Here is a 25,148-nt window from a genome sequence, read left to right as displayed (position 1 = left end):
GCTTTCCTGTCAAATCAGGAGCCAGGCAATGATGGTCACCCGTAACATAAGGATTCCCCATGATAACGTGAAGAATATATATGCCACCTCAAACTATGTCATCTTGTCACACTGCTTATTTGGATGAAAGTCACTTGAGAAAGAGTCCAAGTACACTCAGACTCGCCATCGTCCCTTGACAAAAGGATATAAATCTCCCTCCCGTGTACCAAGAGGGAAGAACCATCGTTAGCACCAGAATAAGGAACACAGGGACAAGAAGGCTGTGCAAACAAACCTACTTACTTGGTGACTAACATAATACCCCAAACTTTTGCCAAATCCAATGTTTTGTTGTCTGAAAATCACAAGTGCCACCTGCTTTGTCCTTTCTCTGGGTGTCATATCATTAGGAAGGCCAGGCACTTGCAAAATGAAATTTATTCTCCCCTGTACGTATGTCTTATGTCAATTGAATCCTTACACTGGCTAAATCCCAGAAGAAAAGAAGGGAAAACCTTTCTTCTCCTACAACTGGAAGACGTAACCAGAAAAAAATAGGGAATAAAAAAAATAAAAGACATTTAAATCAGTAAGGAGGAAGGAAAATTACTTGTTTGCAGGTGACATTGATCTTAAACATAACAAAACCCTAGAGATACCACAAAAAATATTAGAATCAGTTTTTTTTAATGAGGAAAAGAGCAGAATGCAAAATGAACAAAGAAAATAAATAAAAATAAACCACCTGTGATTCTACACACCAGCATGAAAATACATGCAAAATAAATAACAAAATTATACAAGTGAAAATGGCACAGAATAAAGTATTTTGGGTTAAACTTCAAAAAGAATGTAAAATACTTGTAGAGTGAAAATGATCTATGTTGATGAAAGACCTGTAAAAATGCACACAGGACTGAAAATATACCTGTACTCACTGAATACAATTATTCATATTGTCTCAGCACCTAACACACCCTAACCCTGTCATTCACTTTTAAAGAATCAAAGCTAACACTGGAGCGTGATATAAATGTCAGAGAATATGCAAATGGGGTCCTCTCTGTGCTGATAAAACCAGCCCATCCCAGACTCTGCAGCTGGGAGAGCAGCCCCAGTCCCGGGAGTCCCAGGTGTTCCCATTCTAGATCAGGACAGAACAGACACCTCACCATGGAGTTTGTGTTTGGCTGGGTGTTTCTGGTTAATCTTTTAAAAGTTAATTCATGGTAAACGAGAGACACTGAGTATGTGAGTGGATATGAGTGAGACCAATAGATGTGTAACAGTTTCCTGACCAAGATGTCTTGTGTCTACAGGTGTCCAGTGTGACGTGCAGCTGGTGGAGGCTGGAGTAGACCTGGTGCAGCCTGGGGGGGGTCCCTGAGACTCACCTGTGTAGCCTCTGGATTCACCTTCAGTAGCTATGGAATGAGCTGGGTTCGCCAGGCTCCAGGGAAGGGGCTGCAGTGGCTCGCATATATTTATGATGATGGAAGTAGCACAAGCTATGCAGACTTCATGAAGGGCCGATTCCCCATCTCGAGAGATAACTCCAAGAACACGCTGTATCTGCAGATGAACAACCTGTGGGCCAAGGACAAGGCCACATATTACTGTGCAAGAGACAGGATGAGGGGACCTCGCTGGGAGCCCAGACACAAACCTCCCTGCAGGAGGGGATCAGCACCACTGGGGGGCACACATTATGCACAATTCTGCTTTGTGTTGCCAGGAGCAGGTGTAGGTGGAGGTTACAGGCAGGTTTCCTCTCAGGGTCTGGGGCTTCCTCTCCACACAGCAGTTTCTCCAGGGAGCCTCTCTGGACACAGAATTCTGTGTTTACCTATTAGCTGTGTGAATTAGATCATTGTTTTCCTAGGAAAACTACCCTAACATGCACAAAGACACAGTTGTTTGCATTGCTTACTCCTGTCCCTCAACAGGAGTGAATTACAGATTTCCTGAGGCACAATACCTGAACCTTTACAGGAGTCCCAGATTCACTCCCTGTGCAGCCAGGACCACAAGCTCCCACAGCTCCCCATTATCTCCACCCAGTCCTTGTCCCAATCAAACAACCTGACACTTCCTTCATGGCACTTTGCTACTCAGGACTTTAAATGAGCTACAGCTTTATTCAATTCCTCTAAACAAGAGATAAATCATCTCCATGTATTAGTCAGGATTCCCTCGAGCAACAGAACCCAAAGCACATTGGTCCATGACAAAATATGTTGAGAAGTCCCATGATACTGTCACAAGTTGGGGAGCCAGGAAAACCAGTGGTATAATTCTCGCCTGATTCTGAACTAGTGTCTAGTCTCAGAACCTGCAGAGCCTATGATGTAACTCTAAGAAAAAGGGCAGGAGGAGACCAATGTTCCAGTTCAAAGAAGCACACGGGAAGTAAAAATGAGGGAATATTTCCTCCCTCTGCATCGGATTCTACTCAGAACTATGATGGAATGGGTGTTGCCCAGGCAGAAAGAAACCATGGATGGAAATGCCAATCTCTTCTGGAAACTCATCACAGACATACACAGAAACAGTCGTGAATCGGGACACCCATGACGCAGTCAAGATGACACATAAAGGCAATCATGACAAGTCAACCTGCTGTAAATGTCGAGTTCAAAAACTGAAGACTTAGAAGTCCATGCCTTCACTGGGGTGGAGCCTGGTGGGCATAGCAGTGCTCCTGTGGAGAAGGAGCCCCGAGGCCCATAGGGACTGCTGCGGTTTTTTAATTTTTATTAAAAATATTTTTCTTTCTTTTTTCTATTATATTCTTTACTTTTCTTTATATTTTTTCAAACTATATTTTACTCCCACTATCTCATTTCAGTCTACTTCAGTGTATTCATTTTTTCAAATTCTCAAATTATTTCCTTTTTTTTCTCCCCCTCCCATTTTTTTCTCTATCAAACCAAGTTCAACACCCAGAACAAAACACACCTAGGATCTAGCATATTCCATTCAATTTGCTTGTGTGTGTTTAATTTTTAATTTTAATAGTTTTGTAATTTTATCTTTTAATTTCAATTTTTCGACCTCATTAATTCCTTTTCTCCCTTCAAAATGACAAAACTAAGGAATTCACCCCAAAAGAAAGACCACGAAGAAACGACAGCCAGGGATTTAACCAACACACATACAAGCAAGATTTCTGAACCAGAATTTAGAATCACAATAATAAGAATACGAGCTGCAGTCAAAAATAGATTAGAATCTCTTTCTGCAGAGATAAAAGAAGTAAAAAATAGCCAGAATGAAATTTAAAATGCTATAAGTGAGCTGCAATCATGGATGGATACAGTGGTGGCACGGATAGATGAGGCAGAACAGAGAATCAGCGTTATAGAGGACAACCTTATAGAGACAATGAAGCAGAAATAAAGAGGGAGATTAAGGCAAAAGAGCAAGATTTAAGAATTACAGAAATCAGTGACTCATTAAAAACGAACAACATGAGAATCATAGGGGTCCCAGAAGTGGAAGAGACAAATAGGGGTGGAAGGGTTATGTGAGCAAATCATAACGGAAATCTTTTCTGACCTGGGCAAAGACACAGACATTAAAATCCAGGAAACACGGAGGACTCCCATTAGATTCCACCAAAACCGACCATCAACAAGGCACATCATAGTCAAATTGACAAAGTACTCAGGCAAGGAGAGAATCATAAAACCAACAGGGAAACAAAGTCCATAATTTACAAGGGAAGACAGATCAGGTTTAGCAGACCTATCCACAGAAACTTGGCAGGCCAGAAAGGAGTGGCGGGATGTATTCAGTGTGCTAAATCAGAAAAATATGCAGCCAAGAATTCTGTATCCAGCAAGGCTGTCATTCAAAATAGAAGGCAAGATGAAAAGATTCCCATACAAACAAAAATTAAACGAGTTTGTGACCACTAAACCAGCCCTGCAAGAAATTGTAAGGGAGACTCTCTGAGGGGAGAAAAGATGAAAATATATCTGTATAAAGAAATAAATACCAAAATCAACAAAGATTAGAAAGACCAAAGAACACCACCATAAACTCCAACTCTACAAGCATCATAATAGCAATAAACTCCTATCTTTCAGTACTCACTCTAAACATCAATGGATTCAATGCCCCAATCAAAAGACATACGGTAACAGAATGGAGAAGAAAACAAGATCCATCTATACGCGTTTTACAAGAGACCCACTTTAGACCTAAAGACGCCTCCAGATTGAAAATAAGGGGATGGAGAACCATCTATCATGATAATGTTCAACAAAAGAAAGCCGGAGTAGCCATATTGATATCAGACAATCTAGACTTTAAAATTAAGACTGCATCAAGAGATGCAGAATGGCATTACATCATTCATAATCAAAGGGTCTATCCACCAAGAAGACCTAACGATTGTAAACATTTATGCGCCAATTGTGAGAGCACCCAAATATAGAAATCAATTAATCACAAACATAAAGAAACTCACCTATAAGAATACGATAATAGTAGGAGACTTCAACACCCCATTCACAATAATGAACAGATCACCTGATCAAAATTCAACAAGAAAACAATGGCTTTCAATGACACACTGGACCAGAAGGACTTAACAAATATATTCAGAACATTTCATCCTAAAGCAACAGAATATGCATTCTCTCCAGTGCACATGGAGCTTTCTCCAGAATAGACCATATACTGGGACACAAATCAGCCCTAAGTAAGAACAAAAAGATGGAGATCATACCATGCATATTTTCAGACCACAATGCCATGAACTCAAAATCAACCACAAGAAAAAAATTGGAAAGGTAACAAATAATTAGAGACTGAAGAACATACTAAAGAATGAATGGGCTAACCAAGCAGTTAAAGAAGAAATTAAAACTATATGGAAGTCAATGAAAATGATAACACCACAACGCAAACCTCTAGGATGCAGCAAATGTGGTCATAAGAGGACAGTATATAGCAATCCAGGCCTTCCTAAAGAAGGAAGAAAGATCTCAGATACACAACCTAACCTTATGACTAAAGAGGTGGAAAAGGAACAGCAAATAAAACCCAAAACCAGCAGAAGGCAGGAAATAATAAAGATTAGAGCAGAAATTAGTGCTATTGAAACCAAAACACAGTAGACCAGATCAATGAAACTAAAAGCTGGTGCTTTGAAAGAATTAACAAAATTGATAAACCACTAGCCAGTTTGATCAAAAAGAAAAAGGAAAGGACCCAAATAAATAAAATCAAGAATGACAGAGGAGAGATCACAACCAACACAACAGAAATAATAACAGTAATAAGAGAATGTTATGAGCAATTATATGCCAATAAAATGGGCAATCTGGAATAAATGGACAAATTCCTAGAAACATATACACTACCAAAACTGAAACAGGAAGAAATAGAAAATTTGAACCGACACTTAACCAGTAAGGAAATCGAATTAGTAATCAAAAATCTGCCAAAAGACAACAGTTCAGGACCAGATGGCTTTCCAGGAGAATTCTACCAAACATTTCAGGAAGAGTTAACACCTATTCTCTTGAAACTGTTCCAAAAAATAGAAACGGAAGGAAAACCTCCAAACTCTTTCTATGAAGCCAGCATTACCTCGATTCCAAAAACAGACACAGACAACACTTAAAAAGAGAACTATACACCAATTTCCCTAATGAACATGGATGCAAAAATCCTCAACAAGATATTATTCAACCAGAAACAATAATACATTAAAAAATTATTCACCACGACCAAGTGGGATTTATACCTGGGATGCAGGGCTGGCTCAATATCTGTAAAACAATTAACGTGATTCATCACATCGATAAAAGAAAGGACAGGAACCATATGATCCTCTCCATAGATGCAGAGAAAGCATTTGACAAAATACAACATCCTTTCTTGATAAAAACCCTCAAGAAAGTAGGGATAGAAGGACCATATCTCAAGATCATAAAAGCCATCTATGAACGAACCCATGCTAATATCATCCTCAATGGGGAAAAACTGAGAGCTTTCTCCCTAAGGTCAGGAACAAGACAGGGATGTCCACTCTCGCCACTGTTATTCAACATAGTATTGGAAGTCTTAGCCTCTGTACTCAGACAACACAAAGAAATAAAAGGCATCCAAATTGGCCAGGAGATGGTCAAACTTTCACTCATCACAGATGACATGATACTCTATATGGAAAACCCAAAAGACCCCACCAAAAAACTGCTAGAATTGATTCATGAATTCAGCCAAGTGGCAGGATTTAAAATCAATGGAGAGAAATAGGTTGCATTCCTATACACCAACATTGAAGAAACAGAAAGAGAAATCAAGGAATCTATCCCATTTACAGTAGCACCAAAAACCATAAAACACCCAGGAATAAATCTAACCAAAGAGGTGAAAAATCTTTACACTGAAAACCATAGAAAGCTTATGAAAGAAACTGAAGAAGACAAAATATGGAAAAACATTCCCTGCTCCTGAATAGGAAGAACAAATATTGTTAAAGCGCTGATAGTACCCAAAGTAATCTACATATTCAATGCAATCCCGATCAAAGTGACACCAGCATTCTTCACAGAGCTGGAAAAAATAATCCTAAAATTTGTATGGAACCAGAAAAGCCGCAGAATAGCCAAAGAAATCTTGAAAAAGAAAACCAAAGCAGGAGGCATCACAATCCCAGACTTCAAGCTATACTTCAAAGCTGTAACCATCAAGACAGTATGGTACTGGCACAAGAACAGACACTCAGGGGCATCTGAGTGGATCGGTCTGTTAAGCATCCGACTTTGACTCAGGTCACGATCTGGCAGTTCTTGAGTTAGAGTCCCACATCAGGCTGTGTGCTGACAACTCAGAGCCTGAAGCCTGCTTGGAATTCTGTGTCTTCCTCTCTCTCTGACACTCCCCTGCTCATGCACTGTCTCTGTCTCTGAAAAGTAATAAATAAATGCCAAAAAAAAAAAAAAACAAGAACAGACACTCAGATCAATGGAACAGAATACAAAATCCAGAAATGGACCCACAAATGTATGGCCAACTAATCTTTCACAAAGCAGGAAAGACTATCCAATGGAATAAAGACAGTGTCTTCAGCAAGTGGTGCTGGGAAAACTGGACAGCGACATGGAGAAGAATGAACCAGGACCGCTTTCTTACACCATACACAAAAATAAACTCAAAATGCATGAAAGACCTCAATGTAAGTCAGGAAGCCATCAAAATCCTCGAGCAGAAAGCAGGCAAAAACATCTTTGATCTTGGCCGCACCAACTTCCTACTCAACACGTCCCTGGAGGCAAGGGGGAAAAAAGCAAAAATGAACTACTGGGACCTCATCAAAATAAAAATCTTCTGCATAGTGAAGGCAACAATCAGCAAAACTAAATTTCAACTGACAGAATGGGAGAAGATATTTGCAAATGACATCTCAGATAAAGAGTTAGTATCCAAAATCTATAAAGAATTTATCGAACTCAACACCCAAAACACAATCCAGTGAAGAAACGGGAAAAAGACATGAATAGACACTTCTCCAAAGAAGACATCCTGATGGCCAACCGACACATGAAAAAATGCTCCACACCACTCATCATCACGGAAATGCAAATCAAAACCCTAATGAGATACCACCTGACTCCTGTCAGAATGGCTAACATTAACAACTCAGGCAACAATGGACGTTGGCGAGGATGCAGAGAGAGGATCTCTTTTGCATTCTGGGGGGCAATGCAAGTTGGTGCAGCCACTCTGGAAAACTGTATGGAGATTCCTCAAAAAACGAAAAATAGAACTCCCCTATGACCCAGCAATTGTACTATTAGGCATTTATCCACGGGACACAGGTGTTCTGTTTCAAAGGGACACATGCACCCCCATGTTTATAGCAGCACTATCAACAATAGCCAAAGTATGGAAAGAGCCAAATGTCCATTGATGGATGAATGGATAAAGAAGAAGTGGTAAATATATACAATGGAGTACTACTTGGCACTCAAAAAGAGTGAAATCTTGCCATTTGCAACTATGTGGATGGAACTAGAGGGAATTATGCTAAGTGAAATGAGTCAGTCAGAGAAAGACAAAAATCATGACTTCACTCATATGAGGACTTTAAGAGACAAAACAGATGAACATAAGGGAAGGGAAACAAAAATAATATGAAAACATGGAGGGGACAGAGCATAAGAGACTCATGAATATGGAGAACAAACAGAAGGTTACTGGAGGGGTTGTGGGAGGGGGGATGGGCTACACTGGTAAGGGGCACTAAGGAATCTCCTCCTGAAATCATTGTGGCACTATATGCTAATTTGGATGTTAATTTTTAAAACTGAGAATAAATGCTATTTAGTAATTAAAAAATTAAAATATTTTAAGAGAATATAATGCGTGATCATGCTGTTGAGGTAAATATTTCTTAAAGATTATGCCAAAGCCTCCATTAATAAAGGTAAAAATCCAAAACTGAAAACAAAAAGAATTCTTCATATTGTCAAACCGCCATCCACACAAACTAATGTAGAAGTGCGTCCCTAACACTGTCATTCACTTTTACACAACCAAATCTAAGTCTGGAGCTTGATATATATGTCAGAGGACATGCAAATGGGGCCCTCTCTGTGCTGATAAAACCAGCCCAGCCCCGACCCTGCAGCTGGGAGACGAGCCCCAGCGCCAGGAGTCCCAGGTGTTCCCATTCTGTGATCAGCACAGAACACACACACCTCACCATGGAGTTTGTGCTGGGCTGGGTGTTCCTGGTTGCTCTTTTAAAAGGTAATTCATGGTGAAGGAGAGACACTGAGTATGTGAGTGGATATGTGTGAGAAACAGTGGATGTGTGACAGATTCCTGACCAACATGTCTTGTGTCTGCAGGTGTCCAGTGTGACGTGCAGCTGGTGGAGTCTGGGGGAGACCTGGTGAAGCCTGGGGGGTCCCTGAGACTCACCTGTGTGGCCTCTGGATTCACCTTCAGTAGCTATGCAATGGGCTGGGTCCGCCAGGCTCCAGGGAAGGGGCTGCAGTGGGTCGCAGAAATTAGTAGTAGTGGAGGTAGCACATACTACGCAGACTCCGTGAAGGGCCGATTCACCATCTCCAGAGACAACGCCAAGAACACGCTGTATCTCCAGATGAACAACCTCAAGACCGAGGACACGGCCACATATTACTGTGGAAAGACACAGTGAGGGGACATCACTGGGAGCCCAGACACAAACCTCCCTGCAGGAGTGGATCAGCACCACCAGGGGGCGCACACTATGCACAATTCTCCTTTGTGTTCCCAGGCGCAGGTGCAGATAGAGGTTACAGGCAGGTTTCCTGTCAGGGTCTGGGGCTTCCTCTCCACACAGCAGTTTCCCCAGGGAGCCTCCCTGGTTATATGATTCTGTGTTTACCTACTAACTCTCTGAATTAGCAACTGGGTTGTCATAGGGAAACTAGACTAACATGCACAAAGACACAGTTGTTTGCACTTGCTTACTCCTGTCCCTCAACATGAGTGAATTACAGATTTCCTGAGGCACAACAGCTGCACCTTTACAGGATTCCCAGATGTGCTCCCTGTGCAGCCAGGACCACAGGATCCCACAGCTCCTTATCCTCACCCAGCCCTTGTCCCAGTCAAACACCGTGACACTTTCTTCATAGCCCTTTGCTACTCAGGACTTTAAATGAGCTACAGCTTTATTCAATTACTCTAAAGGAGAGACAAACAATCTCCATGTATTAGTCAAGATTCCCCTGAGGAACACAACCCAAAGGTCATTGGTTTCCACAACTAAATATGTTGAGAAGTCCCATGATCTACTGTCACAAGCTGAAGACCCAGGAAAACCAGTGATGTAATTCTTGTCTGATTCTGACTAGTGTCTAGTCTCAGAACGGGGAGAACTGATGATGTAACTCTCAGAAAAAGGGCCAGAGGAGACCAATATTCCAGTTCAAACAAGCACATGGGAAGTAAAAACGAGGGAATTCGTCCTCCATCTGCATCAGATTCTATTCACAAACTTAATGGAATGGGTGGTGCCCAGGCAGAAAGAAACCATGGATGGAAATGCCAATCTCTTCTGGAACACATCGCAGACATCCACAGAAACAGTGGTGAATCTGGGCACCCATGACACAGTCAAGATAACCCAGGAAGTTAATCATGACAAGTCAACCTCCTGTAAACGTGGAGCTCAAAGACTGAAGATTTAAAAGTCGATCCCATCATTGGGGTGGAGTCTGGTGGGCACAGCAGTGCTCCTGTGGAGGAGGACAGAGGCCCATAAGGGGAACTGTGGTCTGAGTATCCCCTGGGCCGCATGGGGAGAGACAATTACCTTCGTGGAGTGCATTTGAGAGACGGGGCATTGCCTCTCATAGGACAGGAGAGCTAACAGGCACCATTAAAATTCCCTGATCATTAGCACAGGAGCCTCTTCTGAGAGCAGCTAGCTGGACACTGCCTTCTGGTTGTTCTTCACCATGTACTCCAAGCCCCTAGTGTTCATGCAACTGCCCATCTGGGGTAAACCAGCTCCAGGCACAGCACATCAAGACCCTCTCCCAGAGGATCAGTGTGGTCCCTGTATATTGAGTTCACACAATTTGGAGTTTTCAAACCCAGCTAGAGCTCCTGAGATAAAACATAAGAGCCCTGTGCCACCAGATGGGCCAATGGCTTGGACGCTGACAGGTGAAAGCAATTCTGACGGAAGCCTGGGACCCACAAGTGTTCTCTCTGTGTGAGGGCTTCCTGAACAGGGGAGGCTGGGAACTCCAACTCCAGGGACTAGACAGGGAGCTGATGCCAATATTTCCACCCACCAATTAGCATGGACAGATTTCACTCAGCAGCACAGCATCCCCAGTGGAAGCTGAGCCACTAACACCAAGCTCCACCTACTCCAGCCCCCATCAAGTGCTTGCTTACTAGGAAAGAGTGCCTGGCAACCAGACCACCACTGCACCCCTTCCTCCAAAGACCACCGTAAACCCCCACACGCACCAAGTCAGCTGATCATACAGTGAGGCATATCCTCACCTCTAGGGGAGATAGGAATTAGCCTCTTTTAACAAGCAGACCAAACTCACCTAGTGAAAACTCACAACACTGGGGACAAGGTCCAACACTCCCCACTGGAGGCAAGGAGAAAATCTGCAGAGGACTCTCCTGAGGGACAGAGCAGCCAAAACACGACAGCACAGTGCCACGGAACATAAAACAAATGCTTCATGAAGTGTCAGGCCCTGGACAGTATGTGAACACTTCTCAATAAAGATACTACCCTAGAAGCAGAAAAGATAACAGGATTTTCTAAAACATTTAAGAAGGCAGAGACATAGACAACAACATGATGGAGGAATTCATCCTAAAAGAAAAAAGGATAAAAGGTCAGTGTGAGGGATATAATTAAAACACATAAACTAAAGTGCCTCAAACAGAATTTCTAAAAACTCTCTTAATGAAACAGGATTTTCAAAAAGTATCATAAGGATACTAGCTGTGCTTGAGGAAAATATATGAGACATGAGGGATACCCTTACAGCAAACAGAAAAGACCTAAAAACTAGTCAGGATGAAATTTTAAATGTTGTAACCGACATGTGAAACTGATTGGATATAATGACCTCAAGGCTGAAAGAAGCAGATGAATGAGGAAGGCACATAGAAGATAAAATTATGGGGGAAATGAAGTTGGAAAGAAGAGGAAATTTAAAATATTGCATCACAAACGTACACTTAGGAAAATCAGCAACTCCATAAACTGTAATAACATTCTTTTGAAAGGAGTCCCAAAAGAATAAGAGGGAGAAAAAGGGGGATACATTTTAGCTGAGTGAATTATAGTGAAAATTTCCACAAGCTGGGGAAGGAAACAGACGTCCACATGTAGGAGGCAAAGAGAACACCCATTAAAATAAAAACTAAAATAAAAAGCAGGCCAACACTGAGACATATCATAGGAAAATGGCAAAATATTCAGATAAAGAAAAACCATAAAAGCATCAACACAAAAGAAGTTGCTAACTAACAAGGGAAGATTAAAAAAAAAAACCATGGCTGGGGCGCCTGGGTGGCGCATTCGGTTAAGCGTCCAACTTCAGCCAGGTCACGATCTCGCGGTCTGTGAGTTCGAGCCCCGCGTCGGGCTCTGGGCTGATGGCTCAGAGCCTGGATCCTGTTTCCGATTCTGTGTCTCCCTCTCTCTCTGCCCCTCCCCCGTTCATGCTCTGTCTCTCTCTGTCCCCAAAATAAATAAACGTTGAAAAAAAAAATTAAAAAAAAAAAAAACTATGGCAGATGTCTCTACAGAAACCTTCATGCAAGGAGGGAGTGGCATCATATCCTCAACATGTGTAATTGAAAATTATGCAGCTAAGAATACTTTCTCCAGCAAGGCAGTCATTCAGATACAAGGCGTGATAGAATTTCCCAGACAAACAAAAACCAAAGGAGTTCATGGCCTCTAAATCAGCCCTGTGAGAAATTAAATGGGACCCCTTGAGTGGGAAAGGAAGACTAAAAGTAACAAAGACTAGAAATAAACAGAGAAAATCTCCGGAAACAATGACTTTGGAGGTAACACTATGGCACTAAGTTTGTATCTATCAATAATTACTGTGAATGTAAATGGACAAAATGCTCCAATCAAAAGACATAGGATACGAGAATGGATAAAAACAAATACAAGATCCTTCTATACACTGCACATGATTGACTCATTTTCAACCTAAAACACCTGTAGACTGAAAGTGAGGGGAGGGTGAACAATTTATCATACTAATGGACGTGAAAAGAAAGTTGTAGTACCACACTCATATCACACTAACCAGTTTTCAAACCAAAGTTTGTTACAAGAGATCAGGAAGGCAGTATATCATCATAAAGGGGTCTATCCAACAAGAAGATCTGAAGCTTTAAATATTTATACCCCAAAAATGTAAGCACTGAAATATATAACTCAATTAATAAGAAACATAAAGAAACTCATTGATAATAGACAATAGTAGTAATAGAGAACGTTAACACTCCACTTACAACAATGGAAAGACAATCTAAGCTGAAAATCAATAAGGAAACAATGGCTTTGAAAGACACATGGACTGAATGGACTTAACAGACATATTCACAACATTCCATCCTAAAGCACCAGAATGCACATTCTTTTTGAGTGTGCATGGAACATTCTCCAGAACAGATCACATACTATGTCACAAATCAGCCCTCTACAAGTACAAAAAGACTGAGATCATTCCATGCGTATTTTCAAACCACAACACTATGAAACTTGAAGTCGACCACAAGAAAAATTTGGGCAACACCGCCAATACATTAGGTTAAAGAACATTGTAGTAAAAGCTGAATGAGATTTTCAGGAAATTACAGAAGCAATAAAAAATACATGGAAGCAAATGAAAATGAAAACATGCCAGTTCCAAACCATCTGGATGCAGCAAAGTTGATGGAAGAGTGAAATATATAGCAGACCAGGCCAAACTCAAGAAAGAAGAAAGGTCTCAAATCAAAACTACAATGAGAGATGCCGGCACACCTGTCAGAATGGCTACAATTAACAACTCAGGAAACAACAGATATTTTTTTATACTCTTTTATACTCTTGGAGGGAATGCAAAGTGCCCGGACCATTCCAGAAAACAGTTTAAAAACTAAAAATCAGGGGCGCCTGGGTGGCTCAGTCGGTGAAGCGTCTGACTTCGGCTCAGGTCACGATCTCGCGGTCCGCGAGTTCGAGCCCCGTGTCGGGCTCTGGGCTGATGGCTCAGAGCCTGGAGCCTGCGTCCGTTTCTGTGTTTCCCTCTCTCTCTGCCCATCCCCCATTCATGCTGTGTCTCTCTCTCTGTCTCAAAAATAAATAAACGTGCCTATGGATGTCTCTGGCATTCCGAGGGAGCCCGATGAATATGAACCCCTTTTCTCCTTCTTTTGTCTATTTTTCAGTGAGTTCATCCTTAGATGAGGGTCTGCCTAGGATTTCCACTTTGATTCTCCCAAGAACCTTCTAGAAATCTTGCAGACTTGAGGCTGTGGAAAGCTAGCGACACTTTTTCTAAATATTTTTTACTATTTTTACAGTTGTCTAGAATATATTTTAAATCATAATAGTGATATTAAAGTCTGTTTATTTTCTTCTGAATTGAAAAATTACGACTTTTTAATAGTAATTGTTTAGGAAATCTTCAGAACTAAATAGTAACTGTTTCAGAAATTCCTTAGGAATAAGAATTTATCCCATAATTCACCAATACATGTAAAACACACGAAGCACATAACAGGATTTTCACTTCAGTTCATACCTAGAATCCTTTTGTTGGTGCAGATAGTCTTGTAAGTCGTACCAATGTGTCCCCATGCATGCACTTTGTCTCAAAGACACATGGTTACACAAAGTATTAGACTGCCATGTGTACACATATTCTCCACGTTCCAGGGCAACCAGGTAATCATACTTTCCCAGCACCTCCTGAAATTCCCGTGCAGCCACACTGCATGTTCCCCCCAAGAATGCATCCAGGAATGTTTGGGAAGAAGGACCAAACAGGTGCCCCGGCCACCTGCTCAGTAAACTACAGAAGGATGCTACGTGAACTGTGGAGTAACATCAGCCCTTCTGTCTGTTTGGACACACGTGTTACAGATGCAGACCTATTCAGTTACCACCATACATGTGCTGAAAACGTGAGTTTACCTTCAGGATAAAGTAAGAATGGGTCCTGTGGAGGATCTAGCACCCACAGGCCACACCCACAAATTGATGGGAGTCTACACACCAACACAGCGATGTGGGCTTCAAGTATAGTGCTGGGTCTGATCTGACAAGCAGAATGTGGCTGAACCTAGAGCTTAGAAAGGTGAAGGGGAGGAAGAAATTCTCCACCAAATGTTCTTGTAGACCAAGAACTAAGTTCACATGACCTGGATTAACAGGGGAAAGAACCCAAAGTTCATTGTGTGTGCACAGAGGTCCCCCTAGATACACATTAACTAGATCAGAGAAGTGAGGGCCCCCTAAACTGACATTAATGAGCTAAGCAAAGTGAGTGCCCCCTAGAGTAATATTAACTAGATAAGTGAACTGTAGTGTGCCCCCTAGATTTACTAACTAGATAAAGTGAGTGCCCCCTCAGATATACACAAATCAGATAAGCTAAGCAGGTGCCCATTAGATTTATATTGACTAAGTAAGTAAAGTGTAGCGTGCTCCCTAGATTTACATTAACTAGATAAGCTAAGTGAGTGTCCCCTAAATTTACATTAACTGGATAAGCAAGGTGAGTGCCCCTTAGATTTATATTACTTAGGTAAGTGAAGTGTAGCTTGCCCCCTACATATACATTAACTCCATAAACTGAGTGCCCCCTAGATATACATTAACTAGACTGGCAAAGTGACTGCCCTCTAGATTTATGTTAACAAGAGAAGCAAAGTGAGTGCCCCCTAGATGAATAACTAGATAAGTGAAGTCAGTGACCCCTAGATTTACATAAAAGATAAGCAAAGTTTAACCTGCTCCCTAGATTTATATTAGCTAGAAAAGTGAAGTGAGCACCACCTACATATACATTAACTCCATAAGGGAAGTGAGTGCCCCCTCTATATACATGAAGGAGGTAAGTGAGGTGAGTGCCCCTAGAATTATATTAACTAGATAAGGAAGAGAGTGCCCATAGATATACATATACTGGATAAGCAAAGTCAGGTTTCCCTAGATTTACATTAACTATCTAGGCGAAGTGTAGTTTGCCCCCTAGATTTACATTCACTACATAAGCAAAGTGAGTGTGTCCCCTAGATTGACATTAACTAGATATGGGAAGTGTAGCTTGCCCCCGAGATTTGCATTTACTCGATAAGCAAAGTGAGTGCCCCCTAAACGTACATACACCAGATAATTAAAGTGAGTTCCCCCTATGCTGACATTAACTAGATAAGCAAATTGAATGCGCCCTAGATATACATTAATTAGATAAGCAAAGTATGCTTACCTAATGTGTCCCATAGATTTTCATTAACAAGACAAGGAAATGAGTGCCCCCTAGATTTACATTAACTAGATAAGTGAAACGAGTGCCCCATAAATTCACATTAACTAGGTGAGTTAAATGAGTTCCCACTACATAAAAATTTACTGGATACGTGAATGATCCCTAGATTTACATTAACTACATAAGGGAACTGAGTGCCCCCTAGATTTACATTAACTAGATAATCACAGTGAGTTCCCCTAAATTTATTTCAACTAAATCAGCGCAGTGCCCCCTAGATTTATATTACCTAGTTGCACTAGATCAATATTAACTAAATAAGTGAACTTTAGTGTTCCCACTAGAATTACGTTAACTACATAAGGGAACTGAGTGTCCCCTAGATTTACATTAAATCCATAAGCAAAGCGAGTGCCCCCTAGGTCTATATTAACTAGATAAGGGTGATGAGTGCTCCCTAGATAGACGTTAACGAGATAAGGGAAGTTAGTGACTCCTAGATACACATTAACCACACAAGCAAAGCATTGCCTGCTGTTTTCAGCAAAGCCAGAAAGCAGTGTTCTGCTTTGCGATGTGTTCCCTGTAATGTCCTACACCAGGACATACCTATTTGATTTCCCACATGTCTGACTTACTTCACTTATCCTGATGCCCTCAGGATCCGCCCATGTTGTCGCAAAGGGCAAATTTTCATTCTTTCTTATGGACGAATCATAGAATTCCACTGTACATACAGGCCACACTTCTTTTTACCCATTCTTCTGTCTGCGGACACATAGGGTGTTTTGGTTCTTGTAAATAATGCTACAATGCACAAGGATGGGGGGAATGAAGATATCATTTAAAGTCAGAGTTTTCACTTTCTTTGGAAAGTTGGACTTCCACAAAGACTCCAGTCCATGTGTGATCATCTAAGACCCTTCCCAGAACCTCGGAGACAAGAAAGGTGGAGCAGGTTCAGGGGTCACTGTAGAGTCCATAGCCACACTCAGGTATGTTCACCTATGCATGTGTAGGGAAGACTCTTCAGGGGTCCATTGGCATATGGAGCTGGATCCCACAGGGCCCAAAAATGCACATTTGTTTGTGGATGGATGCCAAGTTTTGGAGGGGTGTGAGAGATAACACAGGGGCATCTTAGGCTGCTAGGAGGCTGCCATTACCCCTCTACTACACTTCCAATTCTTTTGTGAGATTCAAAAGACAAAAGCATCAAGTGTGAGTATAAATCAATGCTCGTGGGTACACAATACATACAGATGTGGCCTGTGACATCAGTAGAGTGGGAAGTGGTGTGGAGCCGTTAAAGTGTACTTGTCCATGGGATTGAATTTAAGTAGTTATCAGTTGACAATAGACTGTTACGGCTTTAGAGTGTTTTGTGTAAGGGCATGGTAAACCCAAAGGATCTATCTAAAGAATGTGCACAAAAGGAACAAAGAAGAGAATGAAAATGTGTCACTGCAAAATATCAACTAAGCACAAAGGAAGCCATTCATATGGGAAATGGAGTACAAATGCTGTGAGATGTAGAAAGAAAACACAGATCTTATGTTATGTTCCAATCACAATGAGGAAAAGTGTTCACCGCTCTTTTTTTGTTTTGTTTTGTTTTGTTTTGTTTTGTTTTGTTTTGTTTTGTTTTACATGCCAAATTACTGATGATCTATCCCCTGGCCATAATGCTTTTAATTTTCTTCAAAAATGCCACGATCTCTACTTAGCACCAGTGTCCTAACACCTGTTGTTATGGCTGTTGTTTGAGTGTACAGAATCACATGAAATTATTCCCACCAACACAGACACATGCACACTTGTATGAAATCTTCTCTGTGCATAAACATCTTTAGGGTTAATATCACATATTGTATGATTTGCAGTCATGTCCATGCAGAGTTAAATTATTACTAGCCAAATGTGTATAGGAATGTCTTCTAGGAATACCTTTTTTTTTTTGGCCCCAGATTTATTGAGAGATAATCGACATATAACATTATGTAAGGTTAAGTTGTACAATGTGATGCCTTGATACATGTATATAATGCGAAATGCTTACCAAGTTGAAGTTAGTCAATACATTCTTCAGCTAATTCTGGTAAGAACATAAAGCAACTTTCAATATACAATATGTATACTAATTATTTTCATCTTACTATACATTAGACCCATGGAAGCTTTTTGTCTATCTTCTAACTGGAAGTTTGGACACACTGAGCAATGTCCCCCCCCCCATTTTCCCTGCCCCTCAGTCCCTGGAACCCACCATTGCACACTCTGTTTCTGTGAATTTGATGTTTCTAGACTCCACATGTAAGTGTGATCATACAGAATGTGTCTTTCTCTGTCTGACTAATTTAACTTAGCATAATGTCTTCAAGCTTCATCCATGTAGTCACAAATGGCACGATTAACTTTTATATGGATGAAATCTATCATCTATCTATCTATCTATCTATGTATCTATCTATCTCTGTATCCATCCATCTATCTATCTAATATCACATCTTCTTTATCTATTAATCCCTTGATGAGCAGTTAGGTCTTTTCAGTGTCTCAGCTATGGAGAATAAGACTGCAATGAACATGGGGTGCTCATATCTCTGATGTAATGACTTCATCCCCTGTATATATCACTCAGAAATGGGATCGCTGGGCACAACCATACTTCTGTTTCTAATTTTTTGAGAATTCTCCATACTGCTTTCAGTAGTAACCTCACCAGTTTACATTCCTAGGGACAGTGTACCAGGTTTGCTTATTTCTACATGCTCACAAGCATTTGTTATCTCTTGTCTGATGGTAACAGCCATAATAACAGGTGTGAGGTGTTATGGGATTGTGGCTTTGATTTGCATGTCTCTGCTGATGAGTGATGTTGAGCACCTTTTAATGCACTTGCTGGACGTTTGTACATGGACTTTGGAAACATGCCCTTTCAAGTCCTCTACTCCCCCATTTTTTTTTAATTGGGTTGCTTGTTATAATATTCAGCAAAATAAGCTTTTTTTAAACTTTGGATATGAACCTCATATCACACGTTTTACAATTTTTTTCCATCCCTGTAAAATGTCTTTTCCTTTGGTGAATGTGTCTTTCCCTAAGCAGAAGATATTTAGTTTGATGTGTTCTCACTCACTGATTTTGGTCTTCATTGACTGTGCATTTGGAGTCATATCCGAAACATCATTTCCAAGGCCAAGGTCAAGGAGATTTTTGCCCATGTAGTTTTTAGGTGTGTTATGGTATCCCTATCTGGTTTTTGTGTAAAAGGAAGGCGGGCATTCTAAAACTAGTGGGGACATTCACTCTTCCTCTCAAGTTGGGCACTAGCAGACAGCCCCTTTTTGTCTCCAGCTGAGGAGGGAACCCCACATGTATAGGAGGAGACTGCCAGAAGCATGGAAAGAATCACAATACAGAATTAGAGGGAAAAAATCCTGGAGCTCACACATGGTCACAAGTACTTACTGTTCTCACCAGCTGGCATAAGAAAATACTAAAATACAACCTTGTACTTCACCAATCATGACAGAGAATACTGGGAAATGTTTCCTCAGTAAACTCAAGGGAAGCTTCAAAGTAACAACCAAAAGGATCAAATGGCTTGCAAACTAATAGCCAACCAGAATAAGACATGTAAAATTACAAAGCAATGTTTTTCAACACGTACAAAGGCAAAATTGACGTCTACCTCCACATCCCAAGGAAGTAGGAAGCAGTGGTCTCCATAATGAGGAAAAGTAGTCATCCACAGAAAGTGAACCGGCAGTACCACAGGACATGGAAGTGGTAGAGAAGTTCAGGGTGTTAAAATCATATATTCTGTATTCAAGTAGCTACAGGAAAGATGGAATGTGTTGAATAGAGCCATGTCTCTGGGTCCAAGTCCCTACTATGTCGATGTGAGTATGCTTGGACAGGGCCCGCCTGCCTCTGCCACGTGTGCCCCAGCTAAACTGATGTGCAGGGTCACCCAGTGCCACACCCTGTGACTGTTACCTAACCCCACAGGTGGCCCCCAGGTGTAGGGTGCCGACTGCCCAGTATGGCCCTCTGTTCTGTCAGATGGTCTAGATCTGGCTTTGCTGAGGATCCTCCATTTATCCATTCTCACTGCAGATGTCCCTGAGCAGAGGCATGAGGCTGGCAGAGGGCCAGGTCACCCTAAGTGCGTCCCTCTTGCTGTTTGCATTCTGGGCAGTGTTGGCTCCTGTCTAAGGTTCTCAAGATCATCCCTCATGGTGCTACATCTCCTCTGAGGTGGTATTTCCCAAAAAGGAGCTAAACCACAGCAAGGGCATTCAGTTGCCTCGCTGGCTGTCCAATAGCCTGTGTTTGGGGGGCAAGAGACAAAACTTCATTTTTACTTTCAATTTCTATTAAAAATATTCCTATTTGGGGAGAGAGGGGAAGATGGCGGCTTAGGAGAACACCTTATCATGCTGATCGCTTAGATTCCACCCACATCTGCCTAAATAACCCAGAAAACTTCCAGAAGACTAGCAGAACAGAGTCTCCAGAGGCAGCACATACAAGAGGCCTATGGAAGAGTGTAGGAAGGGCAGAGAGGCGGTGCATGCTATACAGACGGGAGGGAGGGAGCCAGGGTGGTGGAGGGGGAGACCGCCTGGGAAGGCACAGCCCCCAAAATCTGGCTTGCAAAAGTGGAGGGGCCAAACTCTGTGAGTTCTGACAGCCAGTGGGGCTTAACATCTGGGATGCTAACAGTCAACAGCTCTGCTCTCAGAGAGCGGGGAGAGTAAGAGGACACCTGGAGGCGGAGTTGATGAGTCCCGGAAGACAGAGCTCAGCTCGGCAGGAACAAAGGCAGTGGCCAGCGCCATCTCCCTCTCCCATCCCACGGCTGAAATCCCAAAGGGAACCAGTTCCTGCCACCAAACTTGCTTGCATCACGCAAACACCCAACACTGTGCTTCTGTGGATCCATCCCTCCGACGGGTCTGCCTCCCTCCTGGTGCTTCAGGGCCCCTACCACGGGGGACCACTGATGGCAAAGCGAGCTAAGCCTACCCCTCCCGCCACTGTGCACCTTGCGGATCCACCCTGGTGTATATGCCAGATCCTATCGAAGCAGCACGCCAAGCCTGGAAGTGTGCAAGCAGCACAGACAGGGGCCACACCACTCCACATGAATCTTGCCTCTGGAAGAGGGTAAGATAAGGTACACACCACTGTGACTGTGGCCCCAGCAGTGGGCTGGGGGCAGACAATGGGTCTGACTGCAGCCCCACCGACCAACAAAAGTTACACCAGACAGCACAGGGGAAGAGCCCTGCAGTTTGGAGCCACCACAGAGACTACCAAAAATGATGAAACGGAAGAACTCGCCTCAAAAGAAACTCCAAGAAGTAGCGACACATAACGAATTGATCAAAAACTATTTCAGCAATATAACACAACAAGAATTTAGAATAATAGTCATAAAAGTAATCACTGGGCTTAAAAAAGCACAGAAGAAAGCAGAGAATCTATTACTACAGAGATCAAGGGACTAAGAAACAGTCATGAGGAGCTAAAAAAAATACTATAAATGAGGTGCAAAATAAACTGGAGGTGGCCGTAGCATGGACTGAAGAGGCAGGGGAGAGAATAGGTGAATTAGAGGATAACATTATGGAAAAAGAGGAAGCCGAGAACAAGAGAGATAAAAAAAAATCCAGGAGTATGAGGGGAGAATGAGAGAACTAAGTGATGCAATCAAATGGAACAATATCTGTATCATAGGAATTCCAGAAGAGGAAGAGAGATAGAAAGGGGCTGAGGGTGTACTTGAACAAATCATAGCTGAGAACTTCCCTGATCTGGGGAAGGAAAAAGGCATTGAAATCCAAGAGGCACAGAGAACTCCTTTCAGATGTAACTTGAATCGATCTTCTGCATGATATATTATAATGAAACTGGCAAAATACAAGGATGAAGAGAAAATTCTGAAAGCAGCTAGAGATAAACATGCTCTAACCAACAAAGTGAGATCCATAAGAGTAGTGGCAGACCTATCTACTGAACCTTGGCAGGCCAGAGAGGAATGGCAGGAAATCTTCCATGTGAGGAACAGAAATGCAGCCAAGAATCCTTTATCCAGCAAGTCCGTCATTCAGAATAGGAAAGATAAAGGTCTTCCCAAACAAACAAAAATGGAAGGAATTCATCACCACTAAACCAGCCCTACAAGAGATCCTAAGGGGGATTCTGTAAGTGAAATGTTGCAAGGACCACAAAGTACCAGAGACATCACTACAAGCATGACACCTACAGATATCACAATGACTCTAAACCCGTAACTTTCCATAATAAGACTGAACGTAAGTGGACTAAATGCTCCAACCAAAAGACATAGGGTATCAGAATGGATAAAAAAACAAGACCCATCTATTTGCTGTCTACAAGAGACTCATTTTAGACCCGAGGACACCTTCAGATTGAAAGTGAGGGGATGGATAGCTATCATGCTACTGGAAGTCAAAAGAAAGCTGGAGTAGCCATACGTATATCAGACAAACTAGACTTTAAATTAAATGTTGTAACAAGAGGTGAACAAGAGCATTATATAATAATTACAGGGTCTATCCATCAGGAAGAGCTAACAATTATAAATGTCTATGCACCGAATATGGTAGCACCCAAACATATAAAATAATTACAAACATAAGCAACCTTACTGATAAGAATGTGATCACTGCAGGGGAATTTAACACCCCAAAAACAACAATGGATAGATCATCTAGACACAGGATCAATAAAGGAACAAGGGCCCTGAATGATACACTGGATCAGATGGACTTAACAGATATATTTAGAACTCTGCATCCCAAAGCAACAGAATATACTTTCTTCTCGAGTGCACATGGAACATTCTCCAAGATAGATCACATACTGGGTCAGAAAACAGCCCTTCAGAAGTACAAAAGAACTCAGATCACACCATGCACAGTTTCAGCCCAAAATGCTATGAAACTTGAAATCAACCACAGGAAAAAGTCTGGAACACTTCCAAAAGCATGGAGGTTAAAGAACACCCTACTAAAGAATGAATGGGTCACCCAGGCACCTAGAGAAGAAATTAAGAAATATATGGAAACAAATGAAAATGAAACTACAACACTCCCGGGGGGCCTAGGTGGCTCAGTCGGTTGAGATTCCAACTTCGGCTCAGGTCACAATTTCCCAGCTTGTGAGTCGAGCCCCACGTCCGGGTCTGTGCTGACAGCTCAGAGTCTGGAGCCTGCTTTAGATTCTGTGCCTCCCTCTCTCTCTGCCCCTAACCAACTCACATTCTGCCTCTGTCTCTCTCAAAAATAAATAAACATTAAAAAAAAAAAGAAAATACAACAATCCAAATGCTTTGGGATGCAGCAAAGGCAGTCCTGAGAGGAAAATACATTGTAATCCAAGCCTATCAAGAAACAAGAAAAATCCCAAATGCAAAATCTAATGGCACACATAATGAAATAGAAGCAGAACAGCAAAGACACCCTAAACCCAGCAGAAGAATAGAAGTAATAAAGATCAGAGAAGAAATAAACAATATAGAATCTAAAAACCTGAAGAGCAGATCAATGAAACCAAGAGTTAGTTTTTTTTTTTTTAAACATTTTTTTTTAATTTTTTTTTTCAACGTTTTATTTATTTTTGGGACAGAGAGAGAAACAGAGCATGAACGGGGGAGGGGCAGAGAGAGAGGGAGACACAGAATCGGAAACAGGCTCCAGGCTCTGAGCCATCAGCCCAGAGCCCGACGCGGGGCTCGAACTCACGGACCGCGAGATCGTGACCTGGCTGAAGTCGGACGCTTAACCGACTGCGCCACCCAGGCGCCCCACCAAGAGTTAGTTTTTTGAAAAAATAAAAAAAAATGATAAACCTCTAGCCAGCCTTCTCAAAAAGAAAAGGGAGATGACCCAAATAGATAAAATCATGAATGAAGATGGAATTATTACAACCAAACCCTTAGAAATACAAGCAATTATCAGGGAATACTATGAAAAATCATATGCCAACAAACTGGACAACTTGGAAGAAATGGACAAATTCCTAGGCACCCATGCACTTCCAAAACTCAAACGGGAAGAATTAGAAAATTTGAACAGACCCATAACCAGTGAAGAAATTGAATCAGTCATTAAAAATCTCCCCAAAAAAAAAAGAGTCCAGGACCAGATGGCTTCCCTGGGGAATTCTACCAGACATTTAAAGCAGAGATAATACCTCTAGTTCTCAAGCTGTTCCAAAAAAATAGAAAGGGAAGGAAAACTTCCAGACTCATTCTATGAAGCCAGCATTACTTCGATTCCTAAACCAGACAGAGACCCAGCAACAAACACAACTACAGCCCAATATCCCTGATGAATATGGATGCAAATATTCTCAATAAGATACTAACAAATTGAATTCAACAGCATATAAAAAGAATTATTCACCATGATCAACGGGATTCATTCCTGGGCTGCAGGCCTGGTTCAACATTCACAAATCAATCAGTGTGATACATCACCTTAATAAAAGAAAAGATAAGAACCATATGATCTTGTCAATCGATGCAGAGAAAGCATTTGACAAAATTCAGCATCCTTTCTCAGTAAAAACCCTCAAGACACTCGGGATAGAAGGAACACACTTGAACATCATAAAAGCCATTTCTGAAAAGCCCACAGCTAATATCATCCTCAATGGGGAAAAATTGAGATATTTCACTGCTGTTGTTTAACATAGTGTTGCAAGTGCTAGCATCAGCAATCAGACAACAAAAGGAAATCAAAGGAATCAAAATTGGCAAAGATGAAGTCAGGCTTTCACTTTTTGCAGGTGACATGATACTACACATGGAAAACCCAATAGACTCCACCAAAAGTCTGCTAGAACAGATACATGAAATCAGAAAAGTCGCAAGATACAAAAGCAATGTACAGAAATCAGTTGCATTCTTATACACTAACAGTGAAGCAACAGAAAGACCAATAAAGAAACTGATCCCATTCACGATTGCAGCAAGATTCATAAAATACCTAAGAATAAACATAACCAAAGATGTAAAAGATGTGTGTGCTGAAAACTATAGAAAGCTTATGAAGGAAACTGAAGAAGATGCAAAGAAATGGACAAACATTCCATGCTCATGGATTGGAAGAATAAATATTGTTAAAATGTCAA

General features: G+C 41.5%; 1 gene segment (V, D, J or C); it reads left to right on the top strand.

Annotated features, from left to right (window-relative positions):
* The first annotated feature begins 8,611 nt into the window (after positions 1 to 8,611).
* On the top strand, positions 8,612 to 21,563 carry LOC123584393. The segment is given in 3 exon segments: positions 8,612 to 8,751; positions 8,853 to 9,149; positions 21,537 to 21,563. Coding segments are annotated over 3 exon segments (354 nt in total).
* The last annotated feature ends 3,585 nt before the right edge of the window (positions 21,564 to 25,148 follow it).

The sequence above is a fragment of the Leopardus geoffroyi genome, chromosome B3, assembly GCF_018350155.1.
Source record: "Leopardus geoffroyi isolate Oge1 chromosome B3, O.geoffroyi_Oge1_pat1.0, whole genome shotgun sequence".
In the NCBI taxonomy this organism is placed as follows: Eukaryota; Metazoa; Chordata; class Mammalia; order Carnivora; family Felidae; genus Leopardus; species Leopardus geoffroyi.
The sequence above is the reverse complement of the archived record's forward strand: the minus strand, read 5'-3'. Positions and strand labels throughout refer to the sequence as shown.